General features: G+C 46.2%; 1 protein-coding gene across 9 annotated transcripts in view; it reads right to left on the minus strand.

The window, feature by feature from the left end:
* Positions 1-7554: 7554 nt before the first annotated feature.
* LOC121279192 (protein ITPRID1-like) overlaps positions 7555-27850 on the minus strand; it is a 301605-nt gene continuing 281309 nt past the window's right edge. For all 9 annotated transcript variants that reach the window (XM_041190206.1, XM_041190202.1, XM_041190209.1 and 6 more), the window contains one exon: positions 7555-8228. Coding sequence is in view for 2 of the 9 variants with exons in the window: in XM_041190209.1 (XP_041046143.1) it covers positions 8196-8228 (33 nt within the window). In the remaining 7 variants the exon portion in view is untranslated. The remainder of the gene's footprint in view (positions 8229-27850) is intronic.

The following is a 27850-nucleotide window of genomic DNA, read 5'->3' on the forward strand; positions in this document are numbered from 1 at the left end:
AGGTGCGAGTTGGCTATGATGGATTGGGAAACATTATTTAAAGGGTGGATAGGCAAAGGCAAACATTCAAAGAGTGCATGGGTGAACTGCAACAATTGTTTATTCTTGTCTGGCGCAAGAGTAAAACAGGAAAGGTGGCCAAACCATGGCTTACAAGGAAAATTAGAGATAGTATTAGTTCCAAGGAAGAGGCATACAAATTGGCCAGCAAAAAAACAACAGACCTGAGGATTGGGAGCAGTTTAGAATTCAGCAAAGGAGGACCAAGGGCTTAATTAAGAAGGGGAAATTAGAGTAAGCTTGCTGGGAACATAAAAACTAACTATAAAAGTTTCTATAAGAATGTTGAGGGATAAAGATTGGTGAAGACAAATGTAGGTCCCTTACAATCAGAAACAGGGGAATTTATAACGGGGAACAAAAAAATGGCTGACCAACTAAATACATACTTTGGTTCTGTCCTCACAAAGGAGGACACAACTAACATTCCAGAAATGTTGGGAAACACAGGGTTTAGTGAGAGGGAAGAACTGAAAGAAATCAGTATTAGTAGGGAAATGGTGTTGGGGAAATTGATGGGATTGAAGGCCGATAAATCCCTGGGGCCTGATAATCTACGTCCCAGAGTATTTAAGGAAGTGGCCCTAGAAATAGTGGATGCATTGGTGGTCATCTTCCGAGATTCTATAGACTCTGGAACAGTTCCTACAGATTAGAAGGTAGCTAATGTAACCCCATTATTTAAAAATAGAAAACAGGGAATTATAGACCAGTCAGCCTGACGTCAGTTGTGGGGAAAATTCTAGAGTCCATTATAAAAGATTTAATAGCTGAGGACTTAGAAAACAGTGGCAGAATCGGACAGAGTCAGCATGAATTTATGAAAGGGAAATCATGCTTGACAAATCTACTGGAATTTTTCGAGGATGTAACTAGTAGAGCTGATAAGGAGGAGCCAGTGGATGTGGTTTATTTGGACTTTCAGAAGGCTTTCGACAAAGTTCCATATAAGAGATTGGAGTGTAAAAATTAAAGCGCATGGAATTGGGGGTAGTGTATTGATATGGATAGAAAACTGGTTGGCAGACAGGAAACAAAGAGTAGGAACAAACGGGTCTTTTTCCGAATAGCAGCGAGTGACTAGTGGGGTACCGCAGGGATCGGTGCTGGGACCCCCGCTATTCACAATATACATTAATGATTAGATGAGGGAATTAAATATATCTCCAAATTTGCAGATGACACAAAGCTGGGTGGGAGGGTGAGCTGTGAGGAGGATGCAAAGATGCTTCAGTTTGATTTGGACAAGCTGAGTGAGTGGGCAAATGCATGGCAGATGCAGTATCATGTGGATAAATGTGAGGCTGTCCATTTTGGTAGCAAAAACAGGAAGGCAAATTATTATCTGAATAGCTACATATTGAGAGAAGTGAATGTACAACGAGACCTGGGTGTCCTTGTGCACCAGTCGCTGAAGGTAAGCATGCAGGTGCAGCAGGCGGTAAAGAAGGCAAATGGTATGTTGGCCTTCAAAGCAAGAGGATTCAAATACAGGAGCAGGGATGTCTTGCTGCAATTATACAGGGCTTTGGTGAGACCACATCTGGAATATTGTGTGCATTTTTGGTCTCCTTATCTGAGGAAGGATGTTCTTGCTATAGAGAGAATGCAGCGAAGGTTTACCCGACTGATTCCTGGGATGGCAGGACTGACAAATGAGGAGAGACTGAGTCGATTAGGATTATATTCAGAAGAATGAGGGAGGATCTCATAGAAAGTTATAAAATTCTAACAGGGCTAGACAGGGTAGATGCAGGAAGGATGTTCCTGATGGTGGGGGAGTCCAGAACCAGGGGTCACAGTCTGAGGATATGGGGTAGACCATTTAGGACTGAGATGAGGAGAAATTTCTTCACCCAGAGAGTGGTGAGCCTGTGAAATTTTTTACCACAGAAAGTAGTTGAGACCAAAACATTGTATGTTTTCAAAGAGTTAGATAAAGCTCCTACGGCATAAGTGATCTAAAGGTATGGGGAGAATGTGGGAGCAGGCTATTGAGTTGGATGATCAGCCATGATCATAATGAATGGTGGAGCAGGCTCGAAGGGCCGAATGGCCTACTCCTGCTCCTATTTTCTATGTTTCTAACCTTCTACTAATGGAAAGAGTGCCTTCCTATCCACCCTAGCTATTCCCCTCATAATCTTCGACACCTTTATTAGGTCCCCTCTCAACCTTCACTGCTCCAAGGAAAACAACCCTAGCCTATCCAATCTTTCCCCATAGCTCACACCCTCCAACCCAGGCAGCATCCTGGTAAATCTCCTCTGCACCCACTCCAGTGCAATCACATCTTTCCTATAATGTGGTGACCAGAACTGCACGCAGTACTCCAGTTGTGGCCTAACCAGCGTTTTATACAGTTCCAGCATAACCTCCCTGCCCTTGTATTCTATGCTTCATCTAATAAAGACAAGTATTTGCCTTCTTAACCACCTTATCTACCTGTCCTGCTACCTTTAGGGATCTAGGTCCACCAAGGTCCCTCTGATCTTCAGTACTTTATAGGGGGTCCTACCATTCATAGTGAATCCCTTGCCCTGTTAACCCTCCTCAAGTGCATTACCTCACACTTTTCTGTGTTGAATTCCATTTGCCACTGCTCTGCCCACCTGACCAGTCCATTGATATTTCCTGAAGTTTACAGCTATCCTCCTTACTATTTACCACCCTACCAATTTTTGTGTCATCCGTGAGCTTCTTGATCATACTTTCTCCATTTAGGTCCAAAGTTATGCTAATTCTCAAGGAAGGCTTGCTGAATAAGGTGTAAAATGTACTATTTTACAAGCAGTTCACTAAATGTGCCTGTAGGCAATGAGAGATGAATGACAAAACAAAAACAGAATTAGGGGTTGGGTGGGGGGAGAGAAGTGGAGGGGGGGTGTGGTTGTAGGGACAAGCAAGCAGTGACAGAAGCAGATCATCAAAATATGTCACTGACAACAGAACAAAAGAACACATAGGTGTTGAAGTTGGTGATATATATCCAAACGAATGTGCTAATTAAGAATGGATGGTAGGGCACTCAAAGTATAGCTCTAGTGGGGGTGGGGGGAGCATAAAAGATTTAAAAATATTTAAAAATAATGGAAATAGGAGGGAAAAAGAAAAATCTATATAATTTATTGGAAAAAAACAAAAGGAAGGGGGAAGAAACAGAAAGGGGGTGGGGATGGAGGAGGGAATTCAGGACCTAAAGTTGTTGAATTCAATATTCAGTCTGGAGGGCTGTAAAGTGCCTAGTCGGAAAATGAGGTGTTGTTCCTCCAGTTTGCGTTGGGCTTCACTGGAACAATGCAGCAAGCCAAGGACAGACATGTGGGCAAGAGAACAGGGTGGAGTGTTGAAATGGCAAGCGACAGGGAGGTTTGGGTCATTCTTGCGGACAGACCGCAGGTGTTCTCCAAAGCGGTCGCCCAGTTTACATTTGGTCTCTCCAATGTAGAGGAGACCGCATTGGGAGCAACGAATGCAGTAGATTAAGTTGGGGGAAATGCAAGTGAAATGTTGCTTCATTTGAAAGGAGTGTTTGGGCCCTTGGACAGTGAGGAGAGATTTATGCTCCCCCCATCCCCACTAGAGCTATACCTTGAGTGCCCTACCATCCATTCTTAATTAGCACATTCGTTTAGATATATATCATCAACTTCAACGCCTATGTGTTCTTTTGTTCTGTTGTCTGTGACATCTTTTGATGATCTGCTTCTATCACTGCTTGCTTGTCCCTACAACCATACCCCCCCTCCACTTCTCTCCCCCCACCCAACTCACCCCCTCCCGCCCCCCTTCCGCCACACGCACACACACCTTAAACCAGCTTATATTTCACCCCTTTCCTATTTCTACTTAGTTCTGTTGAAGGGTCATGAGGACTCGAAACGTCAATTCTTTTCTTCTCCGCCGATGCTGCCAGACCTGCTGAGTTTTTCCAGGTAATTCTGTTTTTGTTTTGGATTTCCAGCATCCGCAGTTTTTTGTTTTTATCTCTGTGTTTAATTGACTGCCACTGCTCTTCAAGAAATACCTACCTCCTCGAAGAAGTTCTGTTTGTCTCTGCGACAAGATTTCCATATCTCTCTTTTGCCTTGTTCACCTTCATTGCTTTCCATTTCTCTCCTAGTGTTTGACAAGGTGTTTACTAAAACCTGCTTTCACAGCCATATCTCCTTTCTCAGTGACTGTCTTCGTCTCCAAATTACCCCACGTGGATTTCAACTGAAATTCCACCCCTCATGTTTCGAACCCACCCAGGATTACAGGTATTTCCGGGACATAAAACGTTTCTCGGACTGCTGTTCCCGTCGCATCCTGAGATCCACACTCAGTGCCACGCGCCGCCATATGAACACACTCGACCTCTCCCTCCAGCAGCACCGCCATACTCTTTTTCAAAGCTGCACGTTGCCCCCAGTTTCATTTTATTCTTCGTCTCATCCGACGCCTCAACAAGAAACTTTTTCTCTTTCTCTCAAGTGCTAAGGAACGCAAGCTCCAACAACTCATCGACACCAACACGCATCTAGGACCCTCCACCCCTGCCTGTCCCTCCGTCCCCACCCCATCTTCCAATGCCAGCCCCAGCCGTGTATTCACTATACCCCCTGACCTTCCCCTCTCCGATGCTGAACGTTCAGTGCTCAGCAAAGGACTTAGTTTCATACCCCTACGCCCTCACCTTAATGAATTTCGGGCTCGGCACAATGCTGAACTCTTCTTCCGCCGTCTTCGTCTCCGGGCTCACTTCTTTGGGCAGGAGTCCTCTCCCCATTCAATGGATCATTTCACCCACCTCCAATATTCTCCCTCCACCTGGACCCCTCCCTCTGGATTCTTAACTTCTCTTGATCTTTTCATTGAGAACTGTAGGCGCGACATTAGTCGTCTAAATTTCTCTGCTCTTCTCACTCATTCTAATCTCTCTCTCTCTGAACTTACTGCACTCCATTCTCTCAGGTCCAACCCTGACATCGTCATCAAACCCACTGACAAGGGTGGTGCTGTTGTTGTCTGGCGCACTGACCTCTACCTCACGGAGGCTGAGTGTCAACTCGCAGACACTTCCTCCTACCTCTCCCTGGACCATGACCCCACCACTGAACATCAAGCCATTGTTTCCAGGACTGTCACTGACCTCATCTCCTCTGGGGATCTTCCTCCCACAGCTTCCAACCTGATAGTCGCCCAATCTCGGACGGCCCGCTTCTACCTTCTACCCAAAATCCACAAACAGAACTGTCCCGGTAGACCGATCATGTCAGCTTGCTCCTGCCCCACAGAACTCATTTCTTGTTATCCTGACTCCCTTCTCTCTCCCCTTGTCCAGTCCCTTCCCACCTACATCCGTGATTCCTCTGACACCTTACATCACATCAACAATTTCCAGTTCCCTGGCCCCAACGGCCTCCTCTTCACCATGGACGTCCAATCCCTCTACACCTCCATCCCCCACCAGGATGGTCTGAGGGCCCTTAGCTTCTTCCTCGAACAGAGGCCCGAACAATCCCCATCCACCACTACTCTCCTTCGTCTGGCTGAACTTGTTCTCACACTGAACAATTTCTCCTTCAACTCCTCTCACTTCCTCCAAATAAAAGGTGTGGCTATGGGTACCCGCATGGGCCCCAGCTACGCCTGTCTCTTTATGGGGTATGTGGAACATTCCTTGTTCCAGTCCTACTCTGTCTCCTTCCACAACTCTTTCTCCGGTACGTCGATGATTACTTCAGTGCTGCTTCATGCTCTAGTCAGGACTTGGAAAAATTTATTAATTTGCTTCCAATCTCCACCCCTCCATCATTTTCACATGGTCCATCTCTGACACTTCCCTTCCCTTCCTTGACCTTGCTGTCTCAATCTCTGGTGATAGACTGTCCACCAATAGCCATTACAAGCCTACCGACTCCCACAGCTACCTTGACAACAGCTCCTCACACCCCGCTTCCTGTAAGGACTCCATCCCATTCTCTCAGTTCCTTTGCCTCCGTTGCACCTGTTCCGATGATGCTACTTTCAAAAACAGTTCCTCTGACATGCCCTCATTCTTCCTTAACCGAGGTTTTCCACCCACGATCGTTGACAGGGCCCTCAACCGTGTCCGGCCCATCTCCCGCGCATCCGCCCTCACGCCTTCTCCTCCCTCCCAGAAACATGATAGGATTCCCCTTGTCTTCACTTATCACCCCACCAGCCTCTACATTCAAAGGATCATCCTCCGCCATTCCCACCAACTCCAACATGATGCCACCACCAAACACATCTTCCCTTCACCCTCCCCTGTCAGCATTCCGTAGGGATCGTTCCCTCCGGGACACCCTGGTCCACTCCTCCATCACCCCCTACTCCTCAACCCCCACCTATGGCACCACCCCATGCCCACGCAAAAGATGTAACACCTGCCCCTTCACTTCCTCTCTCCTCACCGTCCAAGGGCCCAAACACTCCTTTCAAGTGAAGCAACATTTCACTTGCATTTCCCCCAACTTAGTCTACTGCATTCGTTGCTCCCAGTGCGGTCTCCTCTACATTGGAGAGACCAAACGTAAACTGGGCGACCGCTTTGCAGAACACCTGCGGTCTGTCCGCAAGAATGACCCAAACCTCCCTGTCGCTTGCCATTTCAACACTCCATCCTGCTCTCTTGCCCACATGTCTGTCCTTGGCTTGCTGCATTGTTCCAGTGAAGCCCAACGCAAACTGGAGGAACAACACCTCATCTTCCGACTAGGCACTTTACAGCCCTCCAGACTGAATATTGAATTCAACAACTTTAGGTCCTGAAATCCGTCCTCCATCCCCACCCCCTTTCTGTTTCTTCCCACTTCCTTTTGTTTTTTTCCAATAAATTATATAGATTTTTCTTTTTCCCTCCTATTTCCATTATTTTTAAATATTTTTAAATCTTTTATGCTCCCCCCACCCCCACTAGAGCTATACCTTGAGTGCCCTACCATCCATTCTTAATTAGCACATTCGTTTGGATATATATCACCAACTTCAACACCTATGTGTTCTTTTGTTCTGTTGTCAGTGACATCTTTTGATGATCTGCTTCTATCACTGCTTGCTTGTCCCTACAACCACACCCCCCTCCACTTCTCTCCCCCACCCAACACCCCACCACCCGCCCCGCACCCCTCCCACACACACACCTTACAACAGCTTATATTTCACCCCTTTCCTATTCCCACTTAGTTCTGTCAAAGGGTCATGAGGACTCGAAACGCCAACTCTTCTTCTCCGCCGATGCTGCCAGACCTGCTGAGTTTTTCCAGGTAATTCTGCTTTTGTTTTGGATTTCCAGCATCCGCAGTTTTTTGTTTTTATCTCTAGAGAGATGAATGACAGCTGCTACTGGGATAGTTTTGTTTCAGAGCTGTCTGAATCCCATTAACAACATGAGAAATTGTCAGAGCATTAGCACTGAGAAAGCAGGCACATTAATGAAGATGGGATGATGTAAAATGATTGGCAACTACCAGAATAACATCCTGATTTTTTTTCATGCGCAACATTGTTTTATTATCTCTCTCTCTCAATATGAGTCACTCCCACAGCATACGTGGGATTTTAAGCCGTAGGAGTGAGGTTTGAGCTACAAAAACTTCTAACTCAGATGCATAAAAGGTGCTGGTTATTATTGATGTTTAATAAATGCCCCATTTTTGTTTCTTTATGCTGACTTTTAAATGGTGATTATGAACTGAAAGGGTTTGAATAAAAATACAACTTCCTTATCTGGATATAACCACATTGTCTCCGAAATTCCCTGCAAATTTCTTATCTTTTTCTTTCTGATTGCAAGTGTATCTTCATCTCTCCATTTATTAACATCTACAGCACCTTGAACCATTTGGGTTTAGATGAAGGACGTAGGCAATCCAAGATGAGGTAAAAGCCATAAGTGAAAACATTGCAGAAAGAGTTCCAATGAAATGGATAGCATGAAAATCTACAGCTGAACATGTACATATGTAACACAACACATTTACATAAGTACTTAGCATTTCATTACAATATATGAACGTAAAACATTAGCATCAGACTACTTGTAGCCTTCAGCACAGGTGTATAGCTGATTGATGTTTAGAACCGGAGTGCTGTCTCCTCTCGTCTTTTCCATTCATAAGTGCTCTCTATCTTTCCCTGATGTACCCTTTGTTCAGTACCTGGAACAATGCATTAGGACAAATTTACAAAAACATCAAAGTTTTCTAGGTTCTTAAATTTCAGATTTTTTTTCAAACTAAGTAAATTGTCCTCCATTTCATAATCAACAGTAAATTCAGTATCATTGTTTGAAATATCAGGATGGAATTAGAAGGGGTAGGAAGGATGGAGAGTTTGATGACCCTCATTCAAATTACTTGCTTCCTCAGGCATAATTCTTTGGCTGGTTGGGCTGATCTGCGTCAGCATTGATGGTGGCTTTGGATGGCATCGATATCGGTCTTTCTTGAACACATTGTAGCTAAGTATTTTAGTTGTAGCAATAAACAGTGTTGTTTTCTCCACTTTCTATCAGTGGGTATTAATCACTATCATACTTAGAGGCAATGCCTCTGAATTATGTATATAGTACTCAAAAACTGGAAATATCCATATAACTTATACTTGGAGAAAGAGATGAGCCCTTTTAATATGTGATAAAAACAGAAAATGCTGGAAAAACTCAGCAAGTCTGGCAGCATCTGTGGAGAGAGAAACAGAGTTAATGTTTTGAGTCCATATGACTCTTCTTTAAAGCTGGCGACGGAAGAAGAGTTCAGCATCATGCCGAGCCTGAAATTCATTGAGGTGCATAAGGGGATGAAGCTGAGTCCTTTGCTGAGTACTTCTGTTCAGTACGTTCAGCATCAGAGAGGGGTAGGTCAGAGAGTATGGTGAATACATGGCAAGGGTTGGGATTAGAAGAAGGAATGGGGTCAGCGGGACAGGAAGGGGTGGAGGGTCCCAGATGGGCGCTGGTATCAATAAGTTGTTAGAGCTTGCATTCCTTAACACCTGGCAGGAAGGGTGTGTATGGAGCTGCACAAAGCAGGAAGGCAAACAATGCTTTACAGGTCAAACAAGTCATGCAACAAAATGCTTTACAAGTCAAACTCAAATTCTCAGTTAAACCGTTCACAACAGCTACTTACATTGTTCAAGTTCTGTTTCTATGTACCAACATTGATTCAAAACGGCAAATATACTGGCCTCAGAGTCATATGATACACTGTTGACTGTGCCTTGTATTGAGTTCAGTGACAAAGGACCCAGACTTTAAGGTTTGTATTTCTTGCTTTGAGAGAGACCAGGGCAGAACTGCTGATTAAGCTGCTTTACTCCACACTTTGTGTTACTTTTAATGTCCCTTCATTATCATAACAGATAAAATCATACTAGGCCATTATTGAGTGTTGGTTATTATAATGCAAAGCTGGAAAAGGATTTAAACTGTAAAGTATTGAAATAATTCTGTTATCTTGAAAATACATTTCGCTCTAGGGCTTAGGGGGAGGGGGAGAGGAGTTTTGTTTTGAACATTTATTTACTTCCAATCTATTTTTATTGCAATGTTGCATCTGGTGGCGTAGACAGAAAGATATTTCTGCTCATGATGTGGCATTTTCATTAATTCTACAGTGCAACTGTTGAATCTCCAAGAGAATATTTCTTTAATTTCTCAATATCTTCTGGCTTTTCTGGTAGAAACAACTAGTGAAGCTGAAAGATGCACATGAAGTATGAGAATTGCTTTCTGCTTCCTACATGCTCATTTATTATAGCTTATGTGAGTGGAGTGTGGACATGAGCCTGTCTGTTATGGTCAATCAAACTCACTGCTGAAGTCCTTACTTGTGTTCTCCTGTGCTTAATTGTTCTGTCAGCTATTTCTTCTCTGCTCACAGAAGTTCCTTTCATTTATTTAAGTTGCCTGAAATTTAATTCACTTCTTTTTTCAGCTTGAGGTCTGTCATGAAATTGAGAACCAAAATAATGCAGTCCATGACCATTAATTTCATTATTGCCTTCCTAATTATGTCAGAGAATGCAGGTTAGGCTAAGTTAAATTATTTAACCATAATGAACAGATGCCATGATAATAAACAGGAACACTGTGGTTCTACAATGTCTCGAGTGTTTCCTTTGATACAAGGTCATGACTGAAAGTTCAACATAAGCAAGAAAGGTATTAAGATAAGTAAAGCATTTTGAATTAAGCACTTTTGACTCATATGTGCACTATACCAAATAACATGTTACTTTACTAGGCATTGTCCAAGGACAACAATAAAATAAAGATCATTAGATTAAGATAGGTAGAAAGTTACTGTCTTTCAGAAGAGATATGAAATCAAGGCCCCATCTACACACTCTAGTGGACGTAAAAGATCTTATTGCATTATTTTGAAGAAAAGCAGGAGAGTCATCAGTGTCCTGGTCAATATTTATCTGTCAACACCAAAACATCTAAAAACAGAATCATGTGGTGAGTAACTCACTTTCCTGACTCCCCAAAGCTTGTCCACCATCTACAAGACACACGTCACAAATGTGATGGAATACTCTCCACTTGCCTAGGTGAGTGCAGCTCCAACAAAGCTCAAGAAGCTCGATACCATTCAGGACAAAGCAACCAACTTGACTGGCACCACATCCATAACCATTCACTCCCTCCACCATTAACACAGATTGACAGTAGTGCGTACCATCTACAAGATGTGCTGCAGGAACTCACCAAGCCTCCTTAGGCAGCACCTTCCAAACCCATGACCACTACCATCTAGAAGGACAAGGGAAGCAGACACATGGGAACACCACCACCTGGAAGTTCCCCTCCAAGCCACTCACTATCCTGACTTGGAAATATATAACTGTTCCTTCATTGTCACTAGGCCCAAAATCCTGGAACTCCCTCCCTTACAGCACTGAGAGTGTACCGACACCACATGGACAGTTCAAGAAGACAGCTCACCACTGCCTTCTCAAGGTTAATTAGGGATGGGCAATAAATGCTAGCCTAGCCAGTGATGCCCACATTCTGTGAATGAATAAAAAAAGAGTGGCTGATAGGGGGAGGGGAAAAGGTATTTGACTCAACTTGGAATGTTACTCGCACCACAGCTGCAAGCTACTTTGCAGAGCCTCGTGGTGAAGATCTTGAGATGCTGCATGGGAGTTGGGTCATTGGCAATAGGCAGAGATGCAAGTCAGCTCAACTGGACAACTGAAAATGAACCCCAGTATCCAATGCTATGGCCTTGGGACAGATGAGAATGCGAAGGGGAAAGGCTCAGCGTGACCAGGAGACCTCTTGCACATAGCCCTGGCAAAGACCTTTGCCTCCCTGCACATGCCTGATTCCAGGGGACAAGTAGTGTTTCTCGGAAGATGGTGGGGGCAGGGGACCATGCACAGGCTTAAGGATAAACCACATCAGACATGATTAAAGCGCAGGTGAGCTATATTTGAAAAAGTGTGTAAAGTTTAAGGATTATAGTGCAACCACATATGAAATCAAAATTTTTTAATTTTTCTTTCCCTCCAACTTTTTCTAAGTGCTCCCCCCAACATCCACAGCAGGGAGGAGGCAGTCTGCTGACCATTTGGCCCTGTTGCCCTGGATGACCTTGATGGCTGTCCTATGGAGACCCGAAGCCTGGAGGGCCGTGGCTTACTTTGGCTGTTCTGTTGTGTGGAAGCTGCTCCTTCTGCATTCACAGAGGATGAGGCTGAAAGGGTCACAGGCAAGAGGGATTCAGATGGGCCGGACACCCTCAGAGAGTTCCGACTAGGGGTCCCAGGGGTGTCCAACTGCTGCTCCAGCTCCCTTTGGGTGTCCAAGGGCCCCTGCCTGATATTTTGAGGGGAAGGGACACTTGGAAGGAGGTTGAGTGCCCAATCTCCCTCTTGTGTAGTGACTACAAAAGCTCAACCTTAGCTACAGTGATGGAATGCAGGTCTACATGCATATCCGGCAGAACCTGCTGGACCTGGTTCTCCATGGATTCCCCATCCTTCCCAGAGAGACCGCAATGCGCGCATAGGTTGGCACCACTTCATCAGAGAGCAGGTGGACAGACTCCTCCGCCTCACATGCCACTCTGTTGAGGATCTCCACCACCTCTGCTTCATGTTCCTCACTGGTATCTAGTTGGTGACCAATTCCGGAGGCTCCTCATCTGACTCAGACTTTGCAGATGCTTCTTCCCCAGCAGTGTTCTGAGTGCTGATGAGCTTGGTTAACCCTGCCTTCTCCTGCTGTTGTCAGGTGTCCATGCATTGACCACCAGATCTAATACCCACTGAAGTGTGTGTCTCTGGGCTGGTGGAGGGTCCAGGTGACTGCTGTGACATGTCTACAGGTGCACTTTCTTCCTCCACAATGTCCTCAATCCTCTTCGGGTTTGTCTGAGTGTTGGACAGGGCTTTGCCCTCTTCCGGCTGGCACTAATATGTGAGAGAGGAGAGAGAGTGACTGCATGAGCTGCCTCCAACATGGAGGAACACATCACCCTTAGGTTTCAATGTGACAAGCATGGATCCTTACTGGACGGAGGCCACCCACTGACCTCTCCATCTCCTTGGGCTCGCTCCCAGTCCACTCCTGCCAGCTGGGCTGGCCGCTTCACGAAGGCAGTGAGGCCTTTGAAGTGTGGCCGGTCCTCTCCCGTCTTTTTCCTCTCTCTTCTATTATAACTTAACTTATTCTGCACAGAGAGGAGATGGGATTGAGAAAAATTGGGTCCCATGTACCTTGCTCATGGTTCCAGTCTTACAAATAACCCACTGGATTTTGTGCCATGTGATTGATGCACTTCAGGTTGTCCACAAGGGTTCTGGCGCAGCATCCTCCAGAGCGGTGAGCCCATGCAGATATAAAGATAAGGCTCACAGAGGTAGGTCATTAGTGATGCTTACTGGTGCCCTCAGCGCCTGACCCCCTTACCCCCCTCCCCTCCCAGACAACTTGTGAGCTCTCTGTGTGGAAGAGTCAGGGACCCACAATGGCCTCTCCACCTGTGGGGTAGATGGACAGCAGTGGTGCTCTGAGGCATCACCTTACCATGTTGTCACTGAGGCCCATGTCCCCTCTGCCAATCAGTGAGGTGAATGTGAGCAGTTGAGGGCTCACTTACCCTGGCGGAGTAGATGAGACCATTCATCCACTCCCTGCATTGCAGGGCAGTCCTCCAGAGCACACCTTGGACACTGACTGCCCTGGAGACATCCCCCCATGCCAGGTTTCTCTCTCTGCTGGGCCTCCTTCTCACACCCTCTGGATACAGGATGCCCCTCCGGGCCTCCACTTTGTTGAGCAGGACCCTCAGGGAGGCATCGCTGAATTTGGGCGCCAGAGCTCCCTGTCCTCTTCTCCTCCCTCAACGTTGGGTAGGTTCTGCCTGGGTACCTTTTAAATATGACGCCCAGATATGACAGCAAGGCATGCCCATCCAGCCCACTGAGCCACACGATATCAGAAAACCCCCAACTGCATAATTAATAAGGTTGGGGTCACGTGATACCACAAACTGCCAGCAGCCTCTGCAATGGAAAACTCTCTCCATCCCCACCCCTGCCACAGGACTTAGTCCTGGAATGGAAAATTCTGCCCACGATTAAGGAGACAATTGTAATCAGTTTTACGTGGCCCGCCCACTTGCTTGGTTTGTGGACAGGCCAATCGCCCAGGCAGCCTTAACATTTTCACTGAAACCTCGATCCAGGGCAGGATGAAATGTCCAGGGTGAAACATAATAAAAAAAGGTATGTGGGGACTGATGTTTTTTGAGTTCAGCTGTCAGGTGCTTGAATGTGCTGCATTTTTTCTTCTTATTTAATCTGTCTGGGTCTGCAGCTCCCTGAGGCAACTCTGCAGCAGCTGTCTGCCTTCAGGGAGCTCACTAGAAGCGCCCACCCGCACCCTCACTTTTCTCGGTGTCTGCCCTCTTTCTGCTGCCCCCAGCAGCACTGAGGCTTTCAGAGCACACGTGTTTTTCACTCTGACTGGCTATTGGCTGGAAGCATCCGCTTCCGGGCCTGCCAATCGTGCGCACCCGCCCGGTGAATGTAAGATTCAGGCCACAATGTGGGAATTAATAATTAAGAAGATGAATCTGAATCAGTACCATAGATACAGATTTTCACAGGTAATTGAACAGGGAGATCAACATGCCTTACATCACGATCAGGAATTTTGACCCAGAATTTATTCAGCAAACCTAATATGAATTTCCATTCAATAATTTTGATGCATGGAAAATCACACCAGGAGTGCTAACCTCCATGCCTAAACTCCCTGAATGCTAACGATAAGTAAGCAAGAGGCAGTAGTGACATGATGGTCCTCAAAGTAAAAAAGCCACTGAGTTTAAACTTAGCTTGCAGAGGGGCATAAGGGAGGAAATTGCAAAAGCTTCAGTCACAATTTTTCAGTCCTCCTTAGATATGAGAGTGCCTGAAGATTGGAGGATTATAAACATTGTACACCTGGTTAAAAAAGGGGAGAGGGATAAATGTGGCAACAACAGGCCAGTCAACCTAACATCAATGGTGAGGAAGCTTTCAGAAACAATAATCCAAAACAAAAGTTAATTAGCATTTGGAAAAGTATGGGTTAGTAACTGAAAGTCAAGATAGATGTGTGAAGCGATGCATTTTGATAGGCAGAATGAGGAACAGAAGTATGAACTAAATGGTAAAAGGGGCGCAAGAACAAAGGGGAAGAATTTATACAAATATTTGAAGGCATTAAGTTAAAAAGCATATTTATTCTTGGAAGATTAAAATACAAAAGCAAAAAGTTAACCTAAGTTAACCTTTCTCGAACATTGGTTTGGTCTCAGCTTGAATTTTATCAATTGGACAGATGGCCTGATGTCAGGGGATACACACTCGACCTCTCCCTCAGTGCCCTCCACTCATGTCAGGGGATATTTGGGTTGGAGACACACACAGGTGGGTGGAATTTTCAGGCCGTCACATGGGCAAAATGGGCAGACAGGCAGGCCATAATTTGCAAAACCTCATCCACGGGTGGGATAAGAGGGTCAGTGTGCTTAACAAAGTGAATAGTGAGTAGTTTTGGATATCACTTGCTGCTGCTTGCTTCTGTGAACAGGACAGTTCCAGGGGAGCGACCTGCAGGAGGAGAGGTGCAGGCACAAGGGGCGCAGGATCAACAGGAAGGCAGCATGCAACCGGAAAGGGCTGCAGAAGACACCACTGTCATACTGCTAGGGTTTACAGGTGGCTATGCAGCTACCTCAATATGTCTGAGGTACAATGTCAAAGGAGGCTCCATCTCTCAAGGGAGACAGTGACCTCCATCTGTCAGACCATCGGCTCTGAGATCAGTTCTGATTGTGTGGGTGGATACCCCATGCCAGTGGTGCTGAAGGTCATGGTGGTCCTAAACGTCTATGCCTTCAGCTCTTTCCAGGGGTCAGTGGGGGATCTGTGTGGAGTGTCCCAATCAGCTGTCCACAGTTGTGTCAAGCTGGTGACAGACGCTCTGTTCAGGTCTGCATTGATTTTCATTCATTACCGTACGGATGAGGCCAGCCAGACACAGCGAGTCAGAGGCTTCGCAGTGATTGTTGGGTTTCCCCATATCCAGGGTGCACTCAACTGCACACATGTGGTCATCAAGGCACCAGCGGGTGAGCCGGGTGCCTTCATCAACAGGAAAGGATTCCACTCCATGAACGTGCAGATAGTGTGTGACCACAGGATGCAGATTCTGCAAGTGTGTGCCAGGTACCCTGGCAGTTCCCATGACACCTTACAGCCTGAGACACTCCCAGGTGCTGAGGTTGTTCAGTGCTCCAGCCTGGCTGGATGGATGGCTGCTGGGTGCCAAGGGCTACTGCTCAAAAAGTGGCTCATGACGTCTCTCTGCCACACAAGAACAGAGGCCGAGCAGCAGTACAATAGGAGCCACGCCTCCACAAGGGCGGTGGTAGAGAGAACGATCAGTGCTGCTTTAAGAGCATTTAGAGGCTTCAGTTCAGGACTCAGTGTTGTCTTCCAGGCCCCCAGAGGATTCACACCATGTGAGACCTTTCAGGTATCAGGCAGACCTTCCCTTACCCTGGTAATAGGGATTGTGGTCTCCACTGGAGGCACCTTCTCTGGGGAAGACAAGGCCAAAAGGTATCCCTATTCAGCTTCCAGGGGAACGACCTGCAGGAGGAGAGGTACATGCACAAGGGGCGCAGGATCAACAGGAAGCCAGTATGCAACTGGAAGGGGCCGCAGAAAATGCACTTCCGATGGCTGGACCATTCAGGGGGTGCACTGCATTTCCCACAGATCATGTGTCACTGATGGTGGTTGCATGCTGTGCGCTCCACAATCTGGCGCTAGAAAGGAGGGATGCAGTGGAGGAAGAAGATCTTGATGCAACTGCACAGGCAACAGACAATGAGTTCAGTAGTGAATCTGAGGACGAGCACGCTCAGGAGACTGCTAAGGGCATAGATGCAGATTTACATAACCTCCAGGGAGGCAGGGACACCCGGGAAGCTTTGATCCAATGCTCCTTCAGCTAGCCTACCACAGATGAACCACTACCACATGCCAGGACTGCAATCTCCATATTCAATCCCTGACAGGACAGTTCCTTGGTCAATAACATAAACTTTATTGCACTGGCACATAGTGTAAGGAGTCACACATCCATCATAACATCATGGCTTATCCTGCACCTACAGAGCAAATGAAGCATACAGAGGCCAGTTGCAAAATAATCATCTCATTTACTGCTGACTGACAAACATTGCAGAAATTAACATTGGCTGGTGTTTTACATCACATCATTAAAAAGACAGAAAAATGGTGGAATCAAATATCACCTATGATCATTCTGTGATGTGTTTATGGTGCTTTAAGGTTTTGCTTGCGAGTGCTACATCTAGGTGCTCCCCCTCGCTGGCAACAGCATTGGAGACAGCCTGCTCACTCTGCTGTCTTGTTGGCCTTGATGACCTTGGCAGGTGTCCTCTGGCCCGTGGAGCCTGTGCTGGCCCTGCCTGGGAGGGAGTGGCCAGTGCCACAGCTGGCTTTTCCGCAGTCACCGCAGCCTCATCAGATGCCACTGTCACTGGCAGAGGGGCAGAGGAGCTGCTGCTGTCACCCAGAGCGCCCTGAGAGGAGCCCGCAGAGACAACAGGCAGCTCGTGTGCTCTGGATCTCCCTGCTCACCATTGATGGACGGACCTAGCTGGGATACTGGGTGCCCAATCCATCTCCCAGACTGACACTGACCAGCTGAGGTCATTGCCGGCGTGAGGGCTTGCAGAGTCCAAGCACATCCCCAAGAACCCCCGATTGTGTCCCTGGAGCAGCCTCTCCATGGAGTTGCCACTCTCTCCATGAAGGAGTCATTGCGCTAGGCCATGAGGGTCAACGCAGTGTTTATACTCTGCATGGACTCCTCCACAACGGACATCATGGCACGCATTCGCTCATGTATCTTCGCCAGATCTCCCACACACCCTGCTGGACATCCAGCATCTGCTGCCTCATGGACAGCTCCAGAAGCCCATCATCAGCCATTGACTGAGCATTGTCCTGGTCCCCAGCAGTCCTCCAACTGCCAGCACCCTGGGTGCGCTCTGCTTCTGCCTGCATCTCAAGCGAGTGTGAAGTGCTCTCATCAATGTGCACCGAGATACTAGACGCTGATCTTATACCCACCGAGGTGCTGGTATCTGCACTGGTGCCTGCTTGACAGAGAGGGTGTGATGCCGATGCATGCTCAGCATGCTGGTCCTCAGGGGTCAGGGGTCTGCCTTCAGGCTCCTCACAATGAGGGGCTGCAGTTAAGACTAAAAGGGAGAAGAAGGACATGTCATTAGTTAAGTCATTAGGCACAGAGATTTGCATCATGGTGCCCTCGTTTTTCCATTATCAATGGCCATTCCAGGTTCAAGGGTCACATCAATGTACAAACTTCACTGCAAGGGTTGCAAAAACCCACATTCTCACTTCAGTGCACTGCACTCTTACCTCCCTCTGGCACCCCAACTTCACCGTGGCCACCTGACTGAGGTGCATGGCTCCTTTCCAGCTCCAGGGCCTCCTGCTCGCATCTACTTAGGATGAGGGGGTGTGAGGGTTCCCCCGCCAGTCTGCAACTTCTCAGCATTGTTATGGGATGTTTTCTTCTGGAAGTGTAGAGGAGCATTGCAGCCTGGCAAATCCCACCTGAGGAACACCTGGCAGGGCTCAGCCGACTCGTGACCCTGGAGCTGCAAGGCATTCAGTCCAAGCAGCCAGGGCTCACTCCCTTGGCCAGATCCCATCTCATTGACATTTGCCATTCACACTGTAACATTTCTGAACTCTACTGGACAATTGGGCAGCTCTTAACCATTCTGCAAAGTGACCCATGCCAACATGGTACTCATCCTTCTCAATCGCAGGAGATCGTTAAAGCGCTTCCGGCACTGGACCCATGTGTGCATCACCACATTGTGGCTGCTGACCCTGGATGCCACCTCCTCCAAGGCCTTTTTGGTGAGGTGGTGGTGGGTGGGGGGGGGGGGGGGGGGGGGGGCTCCTCCAGGAATTACACAGTAAATGGCAGAACCCTTAAGTGTATCGACGGGCAGAGGGATCTGGGTGTACAGGTCCACAGGTCACTGAAAGTGGCAACGCAGGTGGATAAGCTAGTTAGGAAGGCATATGGCATGCTTGCCTTCACTGGCAGGGGTATTGAGTATAAAAGCTGGGAAGTCATGCTGCAGCTGTATAGAACCTTGGTTCGGCCACACTTGGAATATTGCGTGCAATTCTGGTCACCACATTAACAGAAGGATATGGAGGCATTGGAGAGGGTGCAGAGGAGGTTTACCAGGATGCTGCCTGGTCTGGAGGTTATTAGCTATGAGGAGAGGTTGGAGAAACTCAAATTGTTCTCAATAGAGTGATGGAGATTGAGAGGCGACTTGATAGAAGTTTACAAAATTATGAGTGGCATGGACAGAGTAGATAGTCAGAAGCTTTTCCCAGGGTGGAAGAGTCAATTACTAGGGGACATAGATTTAAGGTGAGAGGAGAAAACTATAAAGGTGATGTGCAGGGCAAGATTTTTACGCAGAGGGTAATGAGTGTCTGGAATTGGCTGCCAGAGGAGGTGGTGGAAGCAGGTACGATAGTGGTGTTTAAGAGGCAGCTTGACAAATACATGAATAGGATGGGAATAGAGGGATACTGACCCCGGAAGTGCAAAATGTTTTAGTTTGACAGGCAATATGATCGGCGCAGGCTTGGAGGGCCGAAGGGCCTGTTCCTGTGCTATACTTTTCTTTGTTTTTTGTTCCTCCTCTTGTCCCTTGGGACAAGTGTTTCTCTTCTTGCTGCCACCTCCTCCAGGAGGGCAGTGAGGTACTCATCTGAGAAATGCGGGGCTGACTCTCCTGTCAACCTAGCCTCCCACCTGCGGTGTCCACCCGCTATGGTATCCATGCAACGTCCTTCGTTGGCAGCCTTCCAGGGGCTGCTGAGGCTGCATTTGAATCAGCCGCCAGCTCTCCATTGGATCCGGCAGACATTCAACCCCCACCACCGACTGCCCCTTCGCGCTCATTCTTAGGCCACGTCTCACACTGGGCGGGCCCTAATTGGCCCATCTGCATAAAATTGCGGTGTGCTGCCAGTTGCGACCGCCCGCCCCCATTGAGCACCCCTGCCAAGGGTAAAATTCTGCCCATTGTAAACAAATGAGTGGTTGATGCCAAAATCCAGTGCAGGAAGAGATTTAATGAGCTGCTGCAGTTTGGAGAGGTGAGTGGTGTTTAGAATTGCAAACTGGAAGCCCAGCATGAATTAAAGTGTGCTCATTAAATGTGAAGCCAAGTGATTTTCCCATGCATGGGCAACACCAGGCACCAATACCCACAATGAAGCCCAATTCACACGCACCTGAATGCCATGGTGAGTGATAAGTGAATGACCACCTCACCACGCCATCTCCAGTTTTGTGGTACCGTACATTTACAGTGCCGCAGAGTGACCAGCACAGGTGGGCCATGAGACAGGAGTGACATCGCATATGTTTGTGTATGCACACTCAAAATGAGGCCATTTGGCCCATCGCATCCATTCTGGCCTTCTGCAAGAGCAATTCACCCAATGCCTCTCACTTGTTCCCCATACTCATGCACATTTTTACTTTTCAGATGCCTAGATTGAATCTGCCCCCACCACTCTCAGGCAGTACATTTCAGAATCCTAACCACTTGATGCATTAAAAAAAGTTTTTTCTCATGTCACTATTGCTTCTTTTGCAAATTACCTTAACTCTGTGCCCTCTGGCTCTTGACCGCTCAGCCTGTCAGGGAGCATCAACGCAACAGATGTCAAATGCCATTTATCACTGTGGTGTGATACCAGAACTTAAAAACATAAGAAATTGGAGCAGGCATGGGCCATTTTCCCCCATAAGATAATGGCTGATCTGATCGTGGCCTCAACTCCATTTTCCTGCTTGCCCTGTGTCTAATTCTTTAGGAAAAATGTGAAGGCATTGGAAGGGGTGCAGAAGAGGTTCATAAGAATGGTTCCGGGATGAGGATCTTCAGTTACATAGATAGACTAGAGAAACTGCTATCCCTGAAGAAAAGAAAATTCAGAGATTTGATTAAGGATTAATTTCAAAATCATGGAGGGTCTGGACAGATGGAATAGGGAGCAACAGTTCCCATTGGTGGAAGAATCAATAAACTGAAGGCACAGATTTAAAGTAATTGGCAAAAGAAGCATTAATGACAAGAGGAAAAACTTTTTTATGCAGCCATGCAACCATTCAATGATTCTATGATAAAGGAAGGCACCAAAGAGTGACAGATCCCCAGGACCAGATGGTTTCCATCCCATGATTTTAAAGGAAGTAGATGAGAACATTGCAGTCATGTACCATTTACAAGATGCACTGCTGCAACTCCCCAAGGATCCTTCAACAGCACCTTCTAAACCTGTGACCTCTACCACCCAGAAGGATAAGGGCAACAGACACACGGGAACGCCACCACCTGCAAGTTTCACTACACCCTCCGGACTTGGAACTATTTTGTCATTCCTTCACTGTTACCAGGTCAAAATTCTGAAACTCCCTTCCTATGACTGTGGGTATACCTACACTAGATGGACTGCAGTGATTCAAGAAGGTGGCTTACCATCACCTTCTCAAAGATGCAATGATCTTTGACCCAGAAGCAGTGCAGTAAGGAAAATTTGTAATTTCTTTTCAATGTCTATGGAACCTGTAACCTTTTTTATGGATGTTTGAAAAGGACTTTTAAGAGTTTTCATCAATTGGGGCCAATTGTAATTTTCTTGAATAATAAGAAATACTGGTCCAGTGACCTGGAGACCTTTGACCTGGAAGCTGTACCAACAGGAAGGAAGTTAAGACAATAGCCTTGTGGCCAGGCCCAGCGAAGACAGACAAAGAAGCTATGGCTGTAAAGAACAAAGGAAAGCCAGAGTCAGAAAAAAATCAGCACCCAGGCACAGACACAAAAAGAAAGCAGAAAAGAAAGAGGAACACAAAATTTGTGTGAGGAGAAGCCAGTACAAAAATCTTGGTTTTCTGTTTGCCAGTAAGATGAAAAATCAGAATTCCAGAAGTTCTTGGGAAAACTATGTACGAGCGAGCTAAAAGGGACTGTTACCTAAAAAGCTGTACAAATAGCTCAGGCATGTGAAAGAGCTGAGAGTTTGTATCGGGGACCAGACCGTAACTGGGTATTGTTAGTTGGTTGGTTGAAAAGAAATTCTGGAAAGTTACACCATCAGGGCTAATGTGATCGGAGTGGGAGAGGGTTTGTAGACAAATGCGGTGTTAACCATATCTGGGTACTTCAGATGGAATACACCTGCCAGTTAATGCGAGTTGGAAAGACGGTGAAATTGTATGTGGTGCCACATATGTGCAGCAAGTGAAGTGGGTACTTGTGCTTGCATAGGACATATCTTGTTGCATCAACTAATTAATGTGAAATTTACCTGTTTTTGAAGAACCATTTGCCTGTTAATTAATGTTTAATTTGTGCTGTGGGGGCCTCAAGTATTAACCTTGTTTATCAACGACTTAGATGATAAAGATAGAAAGCCACATATCCTAATTTTCCAATGACACAATGCTAGGTTGCATTGGAAGAAGCATAGATAGAAGCATAAAATGACAAAGATAGCTCCATAGATTAAGTAAATTGACAAAAACTGTAGCAAATGGAATTCAGCGTAGGCAAATATGAGGTCATCCACGTTGGACTTAAAAAGAAAACAACGGTACTTACTAGCATAAAGTTTGAACCTGTGGAGATCCACATAGATTTGGGGGTATAGATACGTAGATCATTAAAATGTTATTAACAGGTACAAAAAAATAATCAAAAAGGGTAATGCAATGCTGGTCTTTATATATAGAGAACTTAAATACAAGGCAGTAGAAGTTATGCTGCAGCTACAGAAAACCCTTTGTTAGATCACACCTGGAGTATTGTAAGCAGGTCTGAGCACCACACTTTAAGAAGGACATAGTGACCTAGGTGCAGTGAAAATTTACCAAAATGATATCTGAATTCTAAGGCTTAACTGCTAGGAGAGCTTACATACACTGGGGTTGTTGTATTTCCTAGAATTTAGAAGACGAAGGGATATTTGATCGAAGGTTCCAAGATATCCAGGGGAACAAATAGGATGGATAGAGAGAAACTATGGGCAGAATTTTCCCAACACCAGGATGGCAAGAATGGAGGTGGGAGAACGTGAAATACAATGGAAACTTGTTGGAATGGGTCCCTGATGCATTCCTGTCACTGGGAAATTTCCCTCAGTTGGGCAGGAATGTTGGTTGGTGGTCTGCATATTTAAGGCTCCAATTAGAGGCCATTTGGAGTGTTTGCTGGCAGCTATTTCTGCAGCAGTCAGGGGGGTCATTAGAGTTAGAAACTCCATCCCCCAAAGAGAGGGCCACTGCCATGAAATGCTGCACTTGCAACCCAAATGCCGCTGCTGGAGCCTGCTTGGCTAAAAAAATTATTATTTTTACGCCTCCGAGGTAACGCCAGGTTCAGGCACTCTCTCAATCTCCTACCTGCCTCAACAGCATCTACCTTTGCTGGTGGGGCTGCCAAAGCTCCAGAGTTGCCATCCCAATGATTGGGCTGGTGGCTTCAGGGGCCTGCTGGCCATGCTTAAATAGATGGCAAGCTCGAGGGCAGCCAATTAAAGGCCAGCCTCTGGAAAAATAGCAATCACTATCTGGCTCCTGGCAAGTGTGAGCTCAGGACCACCATTTGATCTAAACATCAGGGCCTCAAAGCCTATAGGAAAATCTTGCCTGATGTTTCCATTTTATGATATAAAATGGGCCAAGTTTGGCCTCCTCCTGTGTTTTATCATTCAGTCAAACATAGAAATGATAACACAAAATAGAGATTTCTGTAATACTCAGTAAATGCATTTTTATTATCAAAAATGTTGGACGCCTTTGTATTTTTTAAGGGAGGAATATGTAACTATTTGAAATGAGAAGACACAAGGCTGTGAGAAGTTAGCAGAGCAGTGAAATGGACTTTCCATTGTTCCAAGATAGAAACAATGGGCCCAAAGGTCTCCTTCAATGCTACAAACCTCTATGATTATATCAGTAGGAATAGTGTGATTAAAATTGTCAACAGTCCTGAATATAAGAACATGAAGTATGAATTCTGATATGATGCAGTAGATGATGTGTGCCAGGTGGACCAAGTCCACAAGAGAAACTTGGTCGCACTATCCCAACGGTTTTGTAATTTGTATTTATTTCAAGATGCGCGCACTGAATTCAGAAGTAATAAGTCCACCAAGACTTTTAAAGATGTCCAACTTCTTAAATCTTCAGAGAGTGGTCTTGCCCTGCTGTAGCAGTAGAAGCTACAAGGAAAAGGAATGACTGGTAAGTAGTGGGAAAGGTCAGGTAAGTATTTACTACAGTGATTGTTTATAGTTTAAGGTCTTTTTGTGGTTTATAGTTTGTATATTCTGTAGTAATGAGGATCAGGAAAGAAGGGCCCTAGAGTAATTGATTTAATAGGTTTAATTTAAAGGGATAAGTCATGGCAGGAGAGCTCAAAGCCGTGGCATGCTCCTCTGCTCCATGTGGGAAGCCGGGAACATTTCCAGTGCCCAGGACCAGCATGTGTGCAGGAAGTGTGTCCAGCTGCAGCTCCTGGAAGCTCAGGTTTCAGAGCTGGAAAGGTGGCTGGAGACACTGTGGAGCATCCGCAAGTCTGAGAGCATCGTGGATAGCACATTTAGAGAGATGGTCACACCGCAGCTGAGGGGACTTGAGGAAGGAAGGGAAAGGGTGACTACCAGGCAGTCCAATAAAAACAGGCAGGTAGTTCAGGAGTCCCCTGGGGTCCTCCTCACAAATTGGTATTCCATTTTGGAGGCTGATGAGGGCATTGGTTCCTCCAGGGAGTGCAGACAAAGCCAAGCTTCTGGCACCAGAAGCAGCCTGTCTGAACAGGAGGGGACGAAGGGAAGAAGAGCAATAGTAATAGGGGATTCTATAGTCAGGGTAACAGATAGGCGCTATGGTGGATATCAACGTGACTCCAGGATGATCTGTTGCCTCCCTGGTGCCAGGGTCTGGGATGTCACTGAACTGCTGAAGGAGGTGGATGATAAGGAATATGTCATGGTACATGTTGGTACCAATGACATAGGTAGAAAGAGAGATGAGTCTTGCATCATGAATTCAGGGAGTTAGACAGTAGACTAAAAAGCAAGACCTCTCGAGGTGTAATATCTGGATTGCTCCCAGTGCCACATGCTAGCAAGCTCAGAAATAGGAGAATAGCACAGATGAATATGTGGCTTAAGAGTTGGTGCAGGAGGGAGGGTTTTAGAATCCTGGATCACTGGGACCATTTCTGGGGAAGGTGGGACCTGTACAAGCAGGCTGGTCTACATCTGAACCAGAGCTGGACTAACATCCTTGCGGGTGGGTTTGCAAGTGCTGTTTGGAGGATTTTAAAATAATTTGGCAGGGGGAGGGGACACAGAATGTTAGCAGAATAGGGACACATCATAATACAGTAAAACAATCAAGTCAGAGGGAGTACAGCTGCATTGAGTTTCAAGGGAGTAAGGCAAGGCTTGATGGTCTCTACTTTAATGCCAGGAGTATTACAGGTAAAACGGATGAGTTAACAGTGAAGATTGACACATGGAATTGTGATATAGTAGCCATCACAGAGATGTGGTTGAGGGAGGGGCAGGATTGGCAGCTCAACATTCCGGGATACAATATCTTCAGGCGAGACAGGGGAGGGGGTAAAAGTGGAAGAGGCATTGCATTATTAGTTAAGGAGTCAATTATTGCAGTAAGGAGTGATGATATTTTGGAGGGGGCTTTGTGGTTAGAGCTGAGGAATAAAGAGGGGCAGCCACATTGTTAGGTGTTTATTATAAACCCCCAGATAGTCAGTGGGAAATTGAGGAGCAAATATGTGCACAATTTGTGGAGGTGTGTAAAGACAGTAACAATAGGGTAATTAGGTGATGTCAACTTTCCCAACATTAATTTGGATAGACATAATGTTAAGGGTTGGATGGAGTGGATTTCTTGAAATGTGTACAGGAGAACTTTTTAGGTCAATATGTAGAGGGTCCAAAAATGGACGGCGCAGTGCTGGACCTAATTCTGGGGAATGAAGCCCAGAATGGTGGCTGAGGTGGTGGTGGGGGAGCATTTTAGTGATAGCAACCACAACATGGTACAATTTAAGCTTGTTATGGACAAAGAAATGGACAAGTTGCAAAAAAATGTTTAGGATTGGGAGAGAGCGCATTTTAATAAAATAAGCCAGGATCTGGCCAAGGTAGACTGGGAACAGCTACTTGTGGGGAAATCTACAGAGGAGCAGTGGGAGGCATTCAAAAAGGAAATGGGGAGGGTACAGGCTCAACATGTTCCCTCTAAGGTGATAGGAAGTAGTAACAAGTCCAGAGTACCATGGATGACCAGAGATATTCAGGTTACGATGAAAAGGAAAAGAAAGGATTTTAGCAGGTACAAGGGAAGCAAATCAGCAGTGGCATTAGCGGAGTGCAGAAAGTGCAGGGTAGAGCTTAAGAAAGCAATTAGGTGAGCAAAGACGGGATATGAGAAAGCTCTGGCTTATAAAAGTAGGGAAAATCCCAAGATATTCTACAAGTATATCAAATGGAAGAAGATAACCAGGGAAAGAGTAGGGCCCATTGGGACCAAGGGGGCAATCAATGGGTGGAGCCAGGAAACATCGGTAGAGTGTTGAAAGAATACTTCACATCCATCTTCACCCAAGAGAATGAGGATGAAGGTATCAAACTCGGGGAGAAAGACTGTGAGGTTCTTGAGCAAATTGATATAGGGAGTGACAAGGTATTGGAGGTGTTGGCACACTTAAAAGTAGACAAATCTCCAGGTCCAGATGATTTGTGTCCCAGACTACTGAGGGAGGCGAGGCAGAAGATCACAGGGGCTCTGACCCAAATTTTTAATTCCTCTCTGGCCACGGGGGAGGTGCCACTGGACTGGAGAACAGCTAATGTGGTTCCGCTATTTAAGAAGGGTTGTAGAGATAAGCCAGGGAACTACAGGCCAGTGAGTCTCACGTCAGTGGTAGGGAAACTATTGGAGAAAATTCTGAAGGAGAGAGGCTATCTCCACTTGGAGAGACAAAGGATAATCAGCACAGCTTTGTCAGAGGGAGGTCGTGCCTAACAAATTTGATTGAATTTTTTGAGGAGGTGACTAGGTGTGTAGATGAGGGTAGTGCAGTTGATGTAGTTTATATGGATTTCAGCAAAACCTTTGACAAAGTCCCACATGGGAGACTTATAAAGAAGCCAAAGGCAAATGGGATACATGTGGTAATTTGATAAGGTGGTTTCAAAATTGGCTTACTTGTAGGAGACAGAGTGTGATGACAGAAGGATGCTTTGAAGACTGGAAGCCAATGTCCAGTGGTGTACCACAGGGATCTGTGCTGAGTCCCCTATTATTTGTCATTTATATAAACGACATAAATGACAATGTGGGGGGTAGGATTAGTAAGTTTGCGGATGACACAAAGATTGGCTGAGTGGTTAACAGTGAGGTTGAGTGTCTTGGGCTACGTGAAGATATAGATGGGATAGTCAAATGGGCAGATGACTGGCAGATGGAATTTAATCCTGAAAAGTGTGAGATAATACACTTTGGAAGGAGTAATTTGATAAGGAAATATTCAATGAATGGCATGGCACTGGGAAGTTCTGAGGAACAAAGGGACCTTGGCGTGTGTGTCCATAGATCTCTGAAGGCAGAGGGACATGTTAGTGGGGTGCTGAAAAAGGCATATGGGACACTTGCTTTTATCAATCGAGGCATAGATTACAGAAGTAGGGAGATCATGTTGGAGTTGTATAGAACCTTGGTGAGGCCACAGCTGGAGTACTGTGTGTAGTTCTGGTCACCACATTATAGGAAGGATGTGATTGCACTGGAGTGGGTGCAGAGGAGATTCACCAGGATGTTGCCTGGGATGAAACATTTAAGTTATGAAGAGAGGTTAGATAGACTTGGATTGTTTTCATTGGAGTAGAGAAGACTGAGGGGTGACCTGATGGAGGTGTACAAGATTATGAGGGGCATGGACAGGGTGGATAGGGAGCAGCTGTTCCCCTTAGTTAAAGGATCAGTTACAAGGGGACATAAGTTCAAGGTGAGGGGCAGGAGGTTTAGGGGGGATGTGACCCTAAACCTCCTGCCCCTGGATGT

Source organism: Carcharodon carcharias, chromosome 6, assembly GCF_017639515.1.
Source record: "Carcharodon carcharias isolate sCarCar2 chromosome 6, sCarCar2.pri, whole genome shotgun sequence".
NCBI classification, from domain to species: Eukaryota; Metazoa; Chordata; class Chondrichthyes; order Lamniformes; family Lamnidae; genus Carcharodon; species Carcharodon carcharias.